This window comes from Nematolebias whitei, chromosome 7 (genome assembly GCF_014905685.2).
Source record: "Nematolebias whitei isolate Nwh7 chromosome 7, NemWhi1, whole genome shotgun sequence".
Lineage (NCBI taxonomy): Eukaryota > Metazoa > Chordata > Actinopteri > Cyprinodontiformes > Rivulidae > Nematolebias > Nematolebias whitei.
Genome location: NC_056504.1, coordinates 19,660,276 through 19,673,632, shown reverse-complemented (window position 1 = coordinate 19,673,632; position 13,357 = coordinate 19,660,276). Strand labels below are relative to the sequence as shown.

General features: G+C 39.9%; 1 protein-coding gene across 1 annotated transcript in view; it reads right to left on the bottom strand.

Moving 5' to 3' along the window:
- The window catches only part of LOC119412169 (contactin-4), a 178,078-nt gene that overhangs the window by 90,630 nt on the left and 74,091 nt on the right, over positions 1 to 13,357 (bottom strand). Inside the window, exons 6-8 of the mRNA XM_037679146.1 lie at positions 11,983 to 12,125; positions 11,742 to 11,871; positions 11,272 to 11,422 (exon numbers count right to left, since the gene is read on the bottom strand). Coding sequence (XP_037535074.1) covers positions 11,272 to 11,422; positions 11,742 to 11,871; positions 11,983 to 12,125 — 424 coding nt within the window. The remainder of the gene's footprint in view (positions 1 to 11,271; positions 11,423 to 11,741; positions 11,872 to 11,982; positions 12,126 to 13,357) is intronic.

Genomic DNA, 13,357 nt, shown 5'->3' with positions numbered 1-13,357 from the left:
CTTATTCCTGGTTTTCGTACTACTCTGGGTTCAGTCTGTTGTGACAGTTTCTTTATCAAGTTTTCCACATGGAGCTTAAAAGAGAGATGTGAGTTGACCAAGATACCCAAATATTTATAGGAATCAACAAACTCAATGGGGACACCATTTGAGGATAAAATCGGAGGAAGAACTGCTGGGACCAACCTCCTATTTGAAAAAAGCATCCCTTTGGTTTTGTCAGCATTTAGGACAAGTTTGAGGTGGAATAAATCAGTCTGGATGTTGTTGAATGCAGATTTCAAAAGCTGGAAAGCCTTAGCAACAGTTTTAGCTCGACAATAAACAACTGTGTCATCAGCATAGAAATGTATGGATGCATTAGGGATGTTTTTTACCTACATTATGTATGTAGATTGTAAATACGGTGGGTCCTAAGACTGAGCCTTGTGGTACACCATTGTTGACTGTTAAATAACTGGAGGAAGTACCATTATGTTGAACACATTGCCTCCGGTCTGAAAGATAGTTAGAGAACCAACCAATGGTGTGATCTGAGAAACCGATTTCTGAGAGTTTATGACACAAGATGTTATGATCCACAGTGTCAAAAGCTTTAGACAGGTCTAAGAAAAGTGCAGCACAATAATCTTTAGCATCCAGTGCTTCAACAACATCATTAAGAGCCTTCAGTGAAGCAGTGGTTGTGCTGTGTTGTTTCCTGAAACCAGATTGATGTGGAGGTAAGATGTTAAATGAGTCCAGGTAATTTTTGATTTGAGAGTTTATCAGTTTTTCTAGAACCTTGGCTAAAATGCAGAGTTTAGAGATTGGTCAATAGTTGTTCAGTGAGGTGTGGTCTCCTCCCTTCAGCAAAGGAAGAACAACGGCTGTTTTCCAAGTGTCTGGAATGGAGTTTTGTCTTATGGAGAGATTGAAGATGTGGGTCACAGGGACTGTGATGATATGAGCGGCCAGCCTTAAGAAATAAGGTGGAAGTTCATCTGGACCTGCAGATTTTTTAGGGTCAAGATCTTTTAACAGTTTATTGACTTCACTGACTGAGAATGGAGAAAAAGAGAAGCTGTGATTAACTGAGGATTGACTTGTAGGAGGGGTTTGATTTGTAGAAGTTTGGTTATTAGGGGAAGTGGCTGATCTTCCATTAGTGACTGTGTCAAATAAAGAACCAGAAGCAACAAAATGTTTGTTGAAACAGTTCAGGATCTCGTGCTGATTTGACACAGGAACAGAGTTAATGAGAAGTTGTGATGGGAGGTCAGATGACTGGGTGGTGCCTGAGAGAGATTTGATGGTTTTCCAGAATCTGTTAGGGTCATTTAGATTTTTGGAGGTCTGAGATAAGAAATAGTTGTGTTTTGCTGCTTTGACAGCAGTTGTGCATTTATTCCTCATCTGTCGAAAACTCAACCAATCAGTGTCTGAGTCAGATTTTCTCGCTGCAGCCCAAAGATGATCTCTCCTGTGCAGGAGGTCAGCTGCACAGGAGAGATCATATTTGGGCTGCAGCAAGAAAATCTGATCGCAACTCTAGATAGCAACTCTCTGCTCCACACAGAGGGCTGTGGTAGCTCGGTGGTTGGTGGTTGTGTCAGGGAGGACAACCGGCGTAAAAATAAATGCCAAGTCTTCGGACGACTTAGTTCGCTGTGACAACCCCAGAAGAAGGGAGTATCCTGTGTGTGTGTGTGTGGGGGGGGGGAGGTAAAGTTAAAAGTAATTTAATTCATGTTTAAAAGTATAAAAATAGTTTTAACTATTAAAGAACAGATCGTAAGTACAAACCGGATTCCAAAAAAAGTTGGGACAAGTCCATTTTTACCACTGTGTGGCATCCCCCCTTCTTCTTACAACACTCAACAGATGTCTGGGGACAAAGGAGACCTGTTTCTCAAGTTTAGAAATGGGAATGCTCTCTCATTCATGTCTAAAACAGGCCTCTAACTGTTCAATAGTCTTGGGCCTTCTTTGACGCACCTTCCACTTTATGATGCGCCAAATGTTCTCTATAGGTGAAAGATCTGGACTGCAGGCTGGCCATTTCAGTACCTGGATCCTTCTCTTACGTAGCCATGATGATGTGATTGCTGCAGAATGTGGTCTGGCATTATCGGGTTGAAAAATGCAGGGTCTTCCCTGAAAGAGATGACGTCTAGATGGGAGCATATGGTGTTCTAGAACCTGAACATAGTTCTCTGCATTAACGGTGCCTTTCCAGACATGCAAGCTGTCCATGCCACAAGCACTCATGCAACCCCATACCATCAGTGATGCAGGCTTCTGAACGGAGAGTTGATAACAACTTGGACTATCCTTGTCCTCTCTGGTCCGGATGACATGGCTTCCCAGTGTTCCATAAAGAACTTCAAATCGTGACTCATCTGACCACAGAACAGTCTTCCATTTTGCCACACTCCATTTTAAATGGCCCCTGGCCCAGTGCAAACGTCTGAGCTTGTGGAGCTTGCTTAGAAATGGCTTCCTCTTTGCACTGTAGAGTTTCAGCTGGCAGCGGTGGATGGCACAGTGGATTGTGTTCACTGACAATGCTTTCTGGAAGTATTCCTGAGCCCATTTTGTTATTTCCTTGACAGTGGCATTCCTGTTTGAAGTGCAGTGACGTTTATTTTAGTTTGTTCCAGAACTGCGCCACTCAAGGTGGCTGCATGTTGGAGCAGCTCTGTTACTTTCATTCTGAGATTTTGCTTTTGGAAACTCTTTTTCTGGATGTAAATCACATTTTTTGGTTGATTGTTTCCTCAGGTATCGAATGCTGTGCAGCTGGAAGGATTTTTACTGAAACTTTTTAGTTTTGGACATTTGTTATGATGCGTAACCATGGCAACAAGGCAATTTTCTACAACCAACAGCAGCTGATTAACATCTTAAAAGCTCAAATAATATCTCAGCTACAGCCCCAAATCTCAGATGGGTTGAAAAGGATGTTCGGTGGATGCATTCTCATCTACCTGCCAGCTGTGCTCGAGTGCCTGACCACTGAGATCCTGGAACTAGCCGGAAACACAGCTCATGACAGCGGAAGGACAGGATCGTCCCTCGACACCTACAGTTGTCTGTCCGCAGCGACGAGGAGCTCGGCAAACTGCAGGGAGGAGTGGCCATTGCTCTGGGAGGAGTTCTGCCCAGCATTCGGGCGGTTCTACAGCTCAGGGGAACCGAGAGGCCAGCTGAGTCTGGGTGGACGGATCGGACGGCATCTGCAGCCAGTTCCTTAGGATTCACTGTGGGATGGACCTTTACAAGAGATCCTTCCTGTCTACAACCATCAGCATCTATAACATCTCTTAATGAAACGAGGATAACGAGTTACAACAACAAATAATTTCCCTTTGGGATTAATAAAGTATTTTTGAATTGAATTGAATTGAATTTAAGGGCCCGGAGATCACAAGCATACAGTAGAGTTTTACAGCCTTGACGATTACGCACAGCGATTGTTCCAGATTCTCTGAATCTTTTGATGATGTTATACAAGTTTGATGATGATAACTTAAATGTCTTTGCTATTTTACGCAGGGTAATGCCATTCTGGTATTGTTGCACTATCTTTCTGTGCAACAATGGTGGAATTGGTGATCCTCTTATCAACTTGGCTTCTGAGAGACACTGATACTCTGAGAAGCTCTTTTTATACCCAATCATGTTGTCAAATTACCTAATTAGTGTAACTGGTCTTCCAGCTGTTTGTTATATGATCAATTTCCTTTTTCCAGCCACTTATTGCTACTTGTCCCAACTTTTTGGGGATTTGTTGACACTGTGAAATTTTGAATCAACATATTTTTCCTTTAAAATGTTACATTTACTCAGATTAAACTTTTGATCTGTCATCTATGTTATATTACAAATAAAATGTTGACATTTGCCATCTCCACATCATTGCATTCAGTTTTTATTCACAATTTGTTTAGTGTCCCAACTTTTTTGGAATCCGTTTTGTATTTATGTTACACAAATATTTCCATTGCCTTACAGAGACAAATTGAAGAAAATTATTTAATAAAAAATTAGGGTTATGAGGGGGTCCCTGAATTTTTTTCTCCCCTGTAAGGGGTCCCTGAACCCAAAATGTTTGAGAACCTCTGCTTTAGATCACATACATGCATATCAGAGGCAATGAGGGGTTCAGTGTCTTGCCCAGGGACACATCAACATGTGACTGTTGGTGGAATCGAACCCCCAACTTTCTCACTGGAGAAAACTGCTCTAACCGCTCAGCCACAGCTGCCCACAATGAGTTGAATGACTACTTTCACAAAATGTGTTTTCTGTAACTGAATTACAACTCATTGATAATGCATTGTAAAATAACAGTCATTTTGATTAAATAGTATATTTGGATAAAATTTCTAATTCTAAAACATAACATTAAAATTGCAGAGGTGTACACATTTTGGAGCTTTTTGAACAAGCATACAAAAGGAATGGAGATTAAACACATTTTAACTTTTCTATGATACTATTATTTGCTATTATTCTAACGTTGCCTGATTAACATGTTAAATCTACCATTTTAATACTCCTAACTACCAAGTACACGTTTCATTTATGGAGAAAAAAATCTCTTTTCCTTGCTCAATTTATCTCAAACACCACCTATTTTAAGGTGCTGTAGTCCTCTGAAGCTGAATATTGGAAGGAAAAGGGAAGTGAGACTCTCACAAAAAAGCTGTTCTGTTAGATAATGAAACGGCTTCTTACAAAGCTTTTTATTTTTTACTAGAAGCTCTTCCTTTCTCATGCATGTCTCCTGACATTTGATAAAAATAAAAGCTTCCACATCTATATAGCAACATGCACCCCTAACTATTTCCCAGGAAAAGTTTTGCAAAGTGTTTTGCATTCGCACCAACATAACACTCCTTTTGCATGTGTCTAAAGTTTCCATACATATTCTATTTATTGCACCTTTTCCTTATACATTCACACACTAAGCATATCAGAATAATGTTGTTATTCAGTGCCTTTTCCATGACATCTTAAACTCATTAGTGTTTTGCTTTGGTGTAGATACTTTAGATAATATCATCTGCTCTTTTTCTGTCATGTCAGAAGAATGCTGGAAAATAAAATGTGCACCGGCTTCTTTTCATCATAACCTTGCACGGTGAAGGAGTTGAGTGCGGCAGACTGTGGGAAGAGGACACTAGTGTAACATAACTCATTATTCTTGGTTTGGTAACAAACAGACTTACTGTAACTGAATGAAAATGCTCCTTTATTTTTTTCATTATCTAAATGCTATTTTTACTGTTTTTTCACAGGCTTTGAACCCAGCGGCTTATACAAGCAGCATCTTCTTATTCTTGTTCTTTCGACTTTTTCCACTTCAGGGGTCGCCACAGCAAGTCATCCTCCATCTCAATCTGTCCTCTGCATCCTCTGTCCTCACTCCAACTACCTCCATGTCCTCTCTAACTGCATCCATATATCTCCTCTTTGTCTTTTTCCAGGCAGCTGCATTTCTAACATCCTTCAACCAATATACCCACTGTCCCTCCTCTGGACATGTCCAAACCATCTCAGTCTGACCTCTCTAACTTTATCTCCCAGTTGTTCAACCTGTGTTGTACCTCCGATGATCTCATTCCCAATCTTATCCATCCTTGTCACTCCTTAGGAGAACCTCAACATATTAATTTCTGCCACATTGCCACTGTCCCCAGACCATACAACATAGCTGGTCTCACCACTGTTTTGTAAACTTTTCCTTTGACCTTTGCTGACATCCTTTTGTCACATATCAATCCTGAAACTTTTCTCCATCCACTCCATCCTGCCTGGACTCTCTTTTTCACCTCTTTACCACAATCCCCATTTTCCTGGACAGTGGACCCCAAGTACTTGAAGTCCTGCATCTTTGTGACCTCTGTAAAGACGCTCGTGTCTGCTGTGATGTATTGCTCGATGTATCACAACTGTATCTTGTCCTTTATCTATATCTGCTTGGCTTCTGGATCTGCTTGCCTTTTGGTATCAACAAGTACCGATTGAACTAAGTCAGAGAATGTATTTGGGTTTTTGTGTACGGGACATGAACTAACAGGGAGCTGCTGGTGTGTGTCCCACCTGATGACAAGATCACCAATAAACTGGAACGGCAGAAGAAAATAATAAAACCACTCCATAAAATTCAAATTCAAAAATACTTTATTAATCCCAGAGGGAAATTAAGTGTTGTCGTAGCTCATCATCCTGGTTTCATTCAAGAGTTGTTATAGATGCTGATAGCTGTGAGCAGGAAGGATCTCCTGCAGTGAAGCCGAAGAATCTGGCCACAGATCTATCCACCCAGATCCATCTTGCTGTCAGATCCGGCGGGCCTCTTGGTCCTCCTGGGCAGCAGGATTGCCCGAATGCCGAACAGAATTCCTCCCTGAGTGATGGTCACTCCTCCTAGCAGTCTGCAGAGCTCCTCACCAGCTGATTTTTTCACCAGCTCCAGGATCTCGGTGGTGAGGTACTCGAACACCATCGCCAGGTTGACGGAAATTTGTCCACGGCACCTCCTTTTTAACTCATGTGGGATTTGGGGCTGTAGTTGAGATATTTGAGCTTTTGAGATGTTAATCAGCTGCTACTTGTTGTTAAAAAAACACCTTGTTGCCATGGTTACGCATCATAACAAATGTCCAAAAGTAAAAAGTTTCAGTAAAAATCCTTCCATCTGCTCAGCATCCGATACCAAAGTAAATCATCATCATAAAAAAGCGATATACATCCATAAAAAAAGAGGAATTAAAGTTTTCAAAAGCAGTAACTCAGAATGAACGTAACATAGCTGCTCCATCATGCAGCCACCTTGAGCGGTGCAATTCTAGAAGTTTAGAAAAGGACTTCCAAGAAATGAAGACATCCGTTTGAACTAGTTTAGACAAAGAACTGTAAGAATGTTGTGACACGTCTCTGGGTGGAGCTTTTGTGTTTAAATACAGAAGAGCCTGAAAGCTCCGGTCAGACGCGTCTTGGGTTTTTGTTGTATCTCTTTTGGTTTGGGGTAAGAATGTCTCCTTTCAGCTGAAAGCTTTAATAAATGTTGGTAATATGTTTTAACTTGAATCTCTCCGACTGATTATTGTATCTTTTATCCATGTATCTTTGAACCAATGAGAGGAACAGGTGAACAGGCTGAAAAGTCTGAATTGTTGTGTTGATTTTCCTTGTAGAGGGATTTGTTGATCGGATATCTATACAATTTATTAGTTATGAGTTAAGCTCATAAGATATGCATTTATTATGCAAATAACCTCGTTCAGTGGGCACCACCTCTTGGAGAGGAAAATAAATCAGTCTCTACCCTCAAATGTAACTGAAACGTGAATTCTTGCTCGTGTTTAAAGAGCATTAAATCCGTTAACACACACATATATGTCAAAATAATCACAAATTTAGTTTATTTTTATGTATTTTATTACAAAAATATTACTCTGATGAAGGTTATTCATAAAAATTAATACACAAATTAATAACAAAATTACCTTGTGTCAAAGGCTATTTGATTATTAAAATCCAGTGTAACTTTTTATAAAAGGCAGAACCTTGGACTAAATTAACTGTGGTGTATCTAAATTAATGTTATTGTGAATGTCTGATTACCAGAAAGTGCAATGAAGGGTCTCTCTCACCAGAATAAACTGTCAGAATGTCCACAACTGCTTATGATGATACTAGCAAGGCCTGAGAGGCTCCGGTGACTGACTGAAAGGCGGATTGTGTCCTCAAAAGTCACCGATCACCGTTGGAGGGACGAAGGTCCGGCCACTGGCTCTGAAGTCAGCTATGATTTTATCACTCTGCAGTGATTGATGTCTCTGGTTCGGATCTCACTCTAATGGCAGGTTTCTCTCGTCCTGAGACATTTGCCGAAAAGCTTCTTACCCGGACATCTCACTAGGGAAGAAGTTGAAGTGCTGTTCATCTCCTGAAAAGAGGATGTTATTCTGAAACAAAGGCTTCTTTTAAAACTGTTATCTCCATGGGAAAATCCTGGGAGTAAACTCCTCGGCAGGTGTCCCACCTCGAGGTCAAAATGAACCACAGCTCTCATTCAGACGATCTGTCCGTTTCGTGGGAAATGAGTTCATATTGAAAGTGGCCAACACTTTGACAAGGCTGAGTTTAACAGCTGTAAAATAAAGTCTGTTTGTTCCCAAGGGAATAAGTGCATCTTATTTTAACAGTTTAAAACACAAACACATGAATGATATCTGTTTAAGTGGAGGTGGTGTTCCTCTACATCCTCGACACCTCCTCATTGTTCTACCAGCATCCCTCTCATTCACACACATGTACTCTGTCTTACTACAGCTGACTTTCGTTCCTATTCTTTCAAGTGCACACCTCCACCTATCCAAGTTCTCTTCCACCTGTTCCCTGTTCTCACCACAGATCACAATGCCATCTGCAAACATCATAGTCCACGGAGATTCCTGCCTGACTTCATCTGTTAGTTGGTCCATCACCAGAGCAAACAAGAAAGGGTTCTAAGCTGCTCCTTGATGCACTCTCACTTCTACCTTGAAGCTATCTGTCACTCCTACAGCACATCTCACCACTGTCCTGCTGTCCTCATACATGTCATATACCAGTCTAACATACTAACAGATGACACACCAAGTACCTGTCTACTTTATACAAGCAGCAGCTAATTTATGGAATTTTTTTGATGGGCTAACTAGCTTCATGCCACCAAAACATTTAGCCTTGACCCACACTGGTGCTCGCATAGATGCCCAATAAAAAATAAATTAAATGAAGAACATTATAGACAGCCCTCAGCACCCTCTTCATCAGACTGTCATACAACAACAGAGTGTCTTCAGTCAGAGGCTTCTTCAGATCCGTTGTAAGACAGACCGCTACAAGAGATCCTTCCTGCCCACAGCCATCAGCATCTATAACAACCCTTTAATGAAACCAGGATGGTGAGTTACAACAACAATTAATTTCCCTCTGGGATTAATAAAGTATTTTTGAATTTGAATTGAATACATCTCTCTTGGGGGGTGGGTCCTCAAGACTCAATGAGACTACAAGTATATATAATAAAAAGGTTTAAAAAAAAAAAATCTAACCAATGAAATTACCGAACAGGTCACAGTGGACCAATGAAACTTGATTTCAGGGACCATTGATGCCCCCCCCCCCCCCCCCCCCCCCCCCCCCCTCCCTTCGGTAGCCCCCCCCCGCCCCCCCGTTCTCTCCTCCCCTGCCCCACCCTTGGGTAGCTCCCCCCCTCCCCCGTTGTATACAACAGAGTAATTGTAGCCACTCGAAATAAGTGTGAATTATAAATTGGCTTATATTCAGATGATTTCCTAATTTGTTTATACATAAATAAACTCCCTTCAACCTAAAGTGCATTGTCCTTTAGTCTGTTTTTCTTTTTCCATAGGAAATTAGGAGCTTTCAACTAGCTCCAGAATCTCAAGAGTAACTAAAATAAACCGAGCTAAGGTGAAAATCTGAGCTAAACTAAATCATATTTATTATCTTTGTCTGTGTTCATATTTTATTTTGTTATAGCAGAGATAGAAGGAATATCCAAATACTCATATATACAACATACAATGTCATGATTTATACGTATTTTTTCATATTTACCATAAGTTAAAAAAATCAGTATTTATAATTATACATGATTACTTTGAACAGCATTAGTATTCTAAAGATGAGTGTATGCACAGTGTTACAATAAATATCAACTAAATGTCAAAACACAGCTGAATTATTAAAAACAAGCTATAATCAGTAATGAAAGAATAGTTGTTTGGCAGTCAAAAAAGCTTGTTCTTATTGGTGAGCTGTGCCAAATTATTTGAATTCCATTAAAGAAAACAAGTAATTCCAGTCACTTTACTTCCCCAGACCCTGAAGGGTATAATGAGTGGAATTCCCTTTGTGGGATAATAGGGTTCGGTTTGAAGTAGTTTTAATATAGACCTGACTTGCTTTCAGCTGATTCACGTTAAATTGTTATTTACAATACTGCATGTGAAAAAAGCTGCAAACCTTTTAGTCAGTTACTTGGAAAATGTATTTATTTATTTATTTTTTCCTGGGCTCTCTTACCCATATCCAGATATTTGAAACCTTTGTTTAGAAAGCTGCACCAATGTACCCAAGCGTTGTTGTTCTTCTTTAATTTGTGGGCAGCTGTGGCTGAGTGGTCACCCTCCAGTGTGAAAGTTGGGGTTTCGATTCCACCAGCAGTCACATATTGAAGTGTCCATGGGCAAGATACTGAACCCCTCATTGCCTCCGGTGTGTGTCCCATTGGTGTATCAATTTGATAAAGCACTGATTATTTTTTGTATAGTAGAGTGCTGTATGAATGGGTGCATGAGGGTGCAGATTGTAGTGTAAAGTGCTTTGAGTATGTTAATAAGATAGAAAGGTGCTATGTAAGTACAGTCCATTTACCATTTCAGTACAACCCATTCAACATGAATTAATATTTGTTAAGATGGACTGCAAAAAATACTAAAGTTCCTCAAGTTGAACAGTAGTTTTGTACCTAAAACCTTCAGAACTAAAATTGCAAGGGTATTCAGTATTTTCTGTTGCACAATGTAGAGTTTCATGTAGGATGCATTCCAGTCATTTTAAACAGTGTGCCTAACGGTATATTTTCTGTTCTCCATCAGCCTCTTTCATTGCTTTGCAGAGATGTGAAACCAAAGATTCAGACTTCTGAACAGAACTGTCTAAAAAAGTTAAATCTGGTCCTCTGGACATTCAAAAAAACCCAAAACAAAGCAAATCAACAAAAAAAAATGTAGAAACGTTTCGTCTCTTGTCCGAGAGACTTCTTCAGTCTGAGGTGCTGTATTCAGCTCAGCCTCTTAAATAGCACATACAGCACCTCAGACTGAAGAAGTCTCTCGGACGAGAGACGAAACGTTTCTACATTTTTTTGTTGATTTACTTTGTTTTGGGTTTTTTTGAATGTCCAGAGGACCAGATTTAACTTTTTTAGATTTTTCTACCTGGATTATTGAGCATGCATCAGGATATGAACAGAACTGTGTTTTCTTTCTTGTGCATTGTGATGCTGATAAGATTCAGAGAGCTATAAAATATATATTTTAATAGACAATATGCTAACTGAATACTGGCATCAGTAAGTCTAAGTGGTGAATAAAGTCTCTGTATGAAAAAAGAAAGTGTTCTGTTTAAAATACTCTGTCAAATGAGTTTAAGTAATGTACCCTGTGAGTTTGTTGTGCAACAGAGATTACTTTAACCTACCTCTCACTGTCTTTCAGGAGTTTTCCCCCTCGCCACCAGGAAATCACGGCCCTGGGTGAAGCGTTGGGCCGACATTCTAACACCACCTCCCCCCCTCTCTGGATCACTGTGGACTTCTTCACAGGCCGCTGAGTAAAGTCGGGCGGTGAAGCTGAGAAAGAGACCTATGTTGAAGCCATTGGTCTTGGTTTGTGGAGTGGCAACAGTAGTGCATCAGCCAAACGTCAAGTGCATCACCAGCAATTACAGAAATTCTAATTCAACACCAGACAGGCTTGTTATTGGAAGTAGTTATGGAAATGAAAGGACCCCTGACAAAACTTTATCAAGAGAATTTCAATCTAATTCATGGAGTTTTTTTTTTTTTTTTCATTTTCAGGCAGGAGGCATTTTCAATCCACTAGTTATTGAATGTATAGATGGTGTGTCAATGGTTCTGCTTTAGTTTCGATCAACGCAAAACAACCTACCTACAACCTTTAGCTCTGCGCTTGCATAGATAGATCCATATTCATTTTCTGCCACGCACTGATACATCCCTGAGTCTGATAAACTGATCTTGGATATGATAAGTCTCCCTGCTTCAATATGAACTTTCCCCTGCAAATAACAGATAATTATTTCAGTGGAGTTCTATTTTCTCATGCTTTATTTCGGTAGAAAATGTATCTATTATGTTTCATAATATAGATAAAGTTCATAGTTTCTTACCTCTGTTGGTAGTGGATGACCATTCTTTAACCATCGATAAGATGGTTGAGGCTTACCAATGGCTTTACATTCCCATTGTAAATTGGCACCAATTGCCATATGTGCATCTTTCAGCATCTGGGACCATTGAAGATGTTCAACATCTGAGCCAAACAAAATCAACAGAAACATGTTTGAAAATCTATGAGTTATTTCTTACTGTATATTATATTAAAAATAAGATACTGGCATTGATTTCAAAGAATTGTGCAGAATGAATCCTACCCAGTACATCACTCTAAACACAAGAATGGACAATAAAATAGCTTGCACTGAGTTTTTCTGCCATGGAGAGAAGTATGACTAGTTGTTTATTGGCATATAATAATGATGAAAAGGGTCCATAAACCTGGGCTCAGGTATATGGGTAGTCTGCGCTGTAGACAAGCTTTAGTGACTTGAACACAATATAAGCCACCACAGGCACGAATAGTGAGCAATAAAAATCTGGAATTACATTACAATTGTCCCTGAAAGATTGGAGACCAGAGGCGCTGCCACTTGCTAAACTGTTTGCAGAGGTCTAACAAAGTAATGTCAGGTCCTCTGGATGGATTCTTCTTGTTGAAACATGTTGACCTTTATCCAAAAGACTTCTTCATTCTGAGGAGCTGCACCAAACTCAGTTTTATAAATAGCATCTTCTCACAGTGGATCAACCCGTTTGTTGTTGACATCCAGAAATAGCTGTTCACATATAAAAGGAAAACAATCAGCCTAACAATTGATCATTAGTGCTCTGATGGCTGCTTGCTATTCAAAGAGGGCTGAGTGATACTAGCAGTAGAATTGTAAGAGGGAGGCAGTTGAACGTGGAGTCTTCCGCCCCTGTTTAATGAATCATCCATTCAACCTTTATAGGCCCTTTTCAAATGACGTCAGACAACTTCCTTTTTGACTCAATGCTGTGGATCATTACTTCCGGGTCTATTCTTCCTCGGAAGACCTGTCTGGAAACTTAATGGAATTTCATTCCTTCAACCTTTATTTATAGAGGTTATATTACTAAATATAGCGCAAGATAAGGTTAATAAAAACAGTATTTATGTGTTTGTTAGCTGTGGTAACGTTATCCATCATTGCAGCAACTTTAGCCACAGTAGCTAAAATATACAACACGGGCTGTCAGTGCTCTAACGTTTAAAGGTTTACTAGCTATATTAACGTTAATGAAAACAGTATTTTTGTGTTAGTTAGCTGTGGTAACGTTATCCATCATTATCAATTTACCATTCTGTAACTGTGTAAGGAAACAGCCTCCAATTGTAAAGTAAGCTAGCTAGCAGCTAACAGGTAGCTAAAATATACACTGCTGCTGCCTGTCAGTGCTGTAACA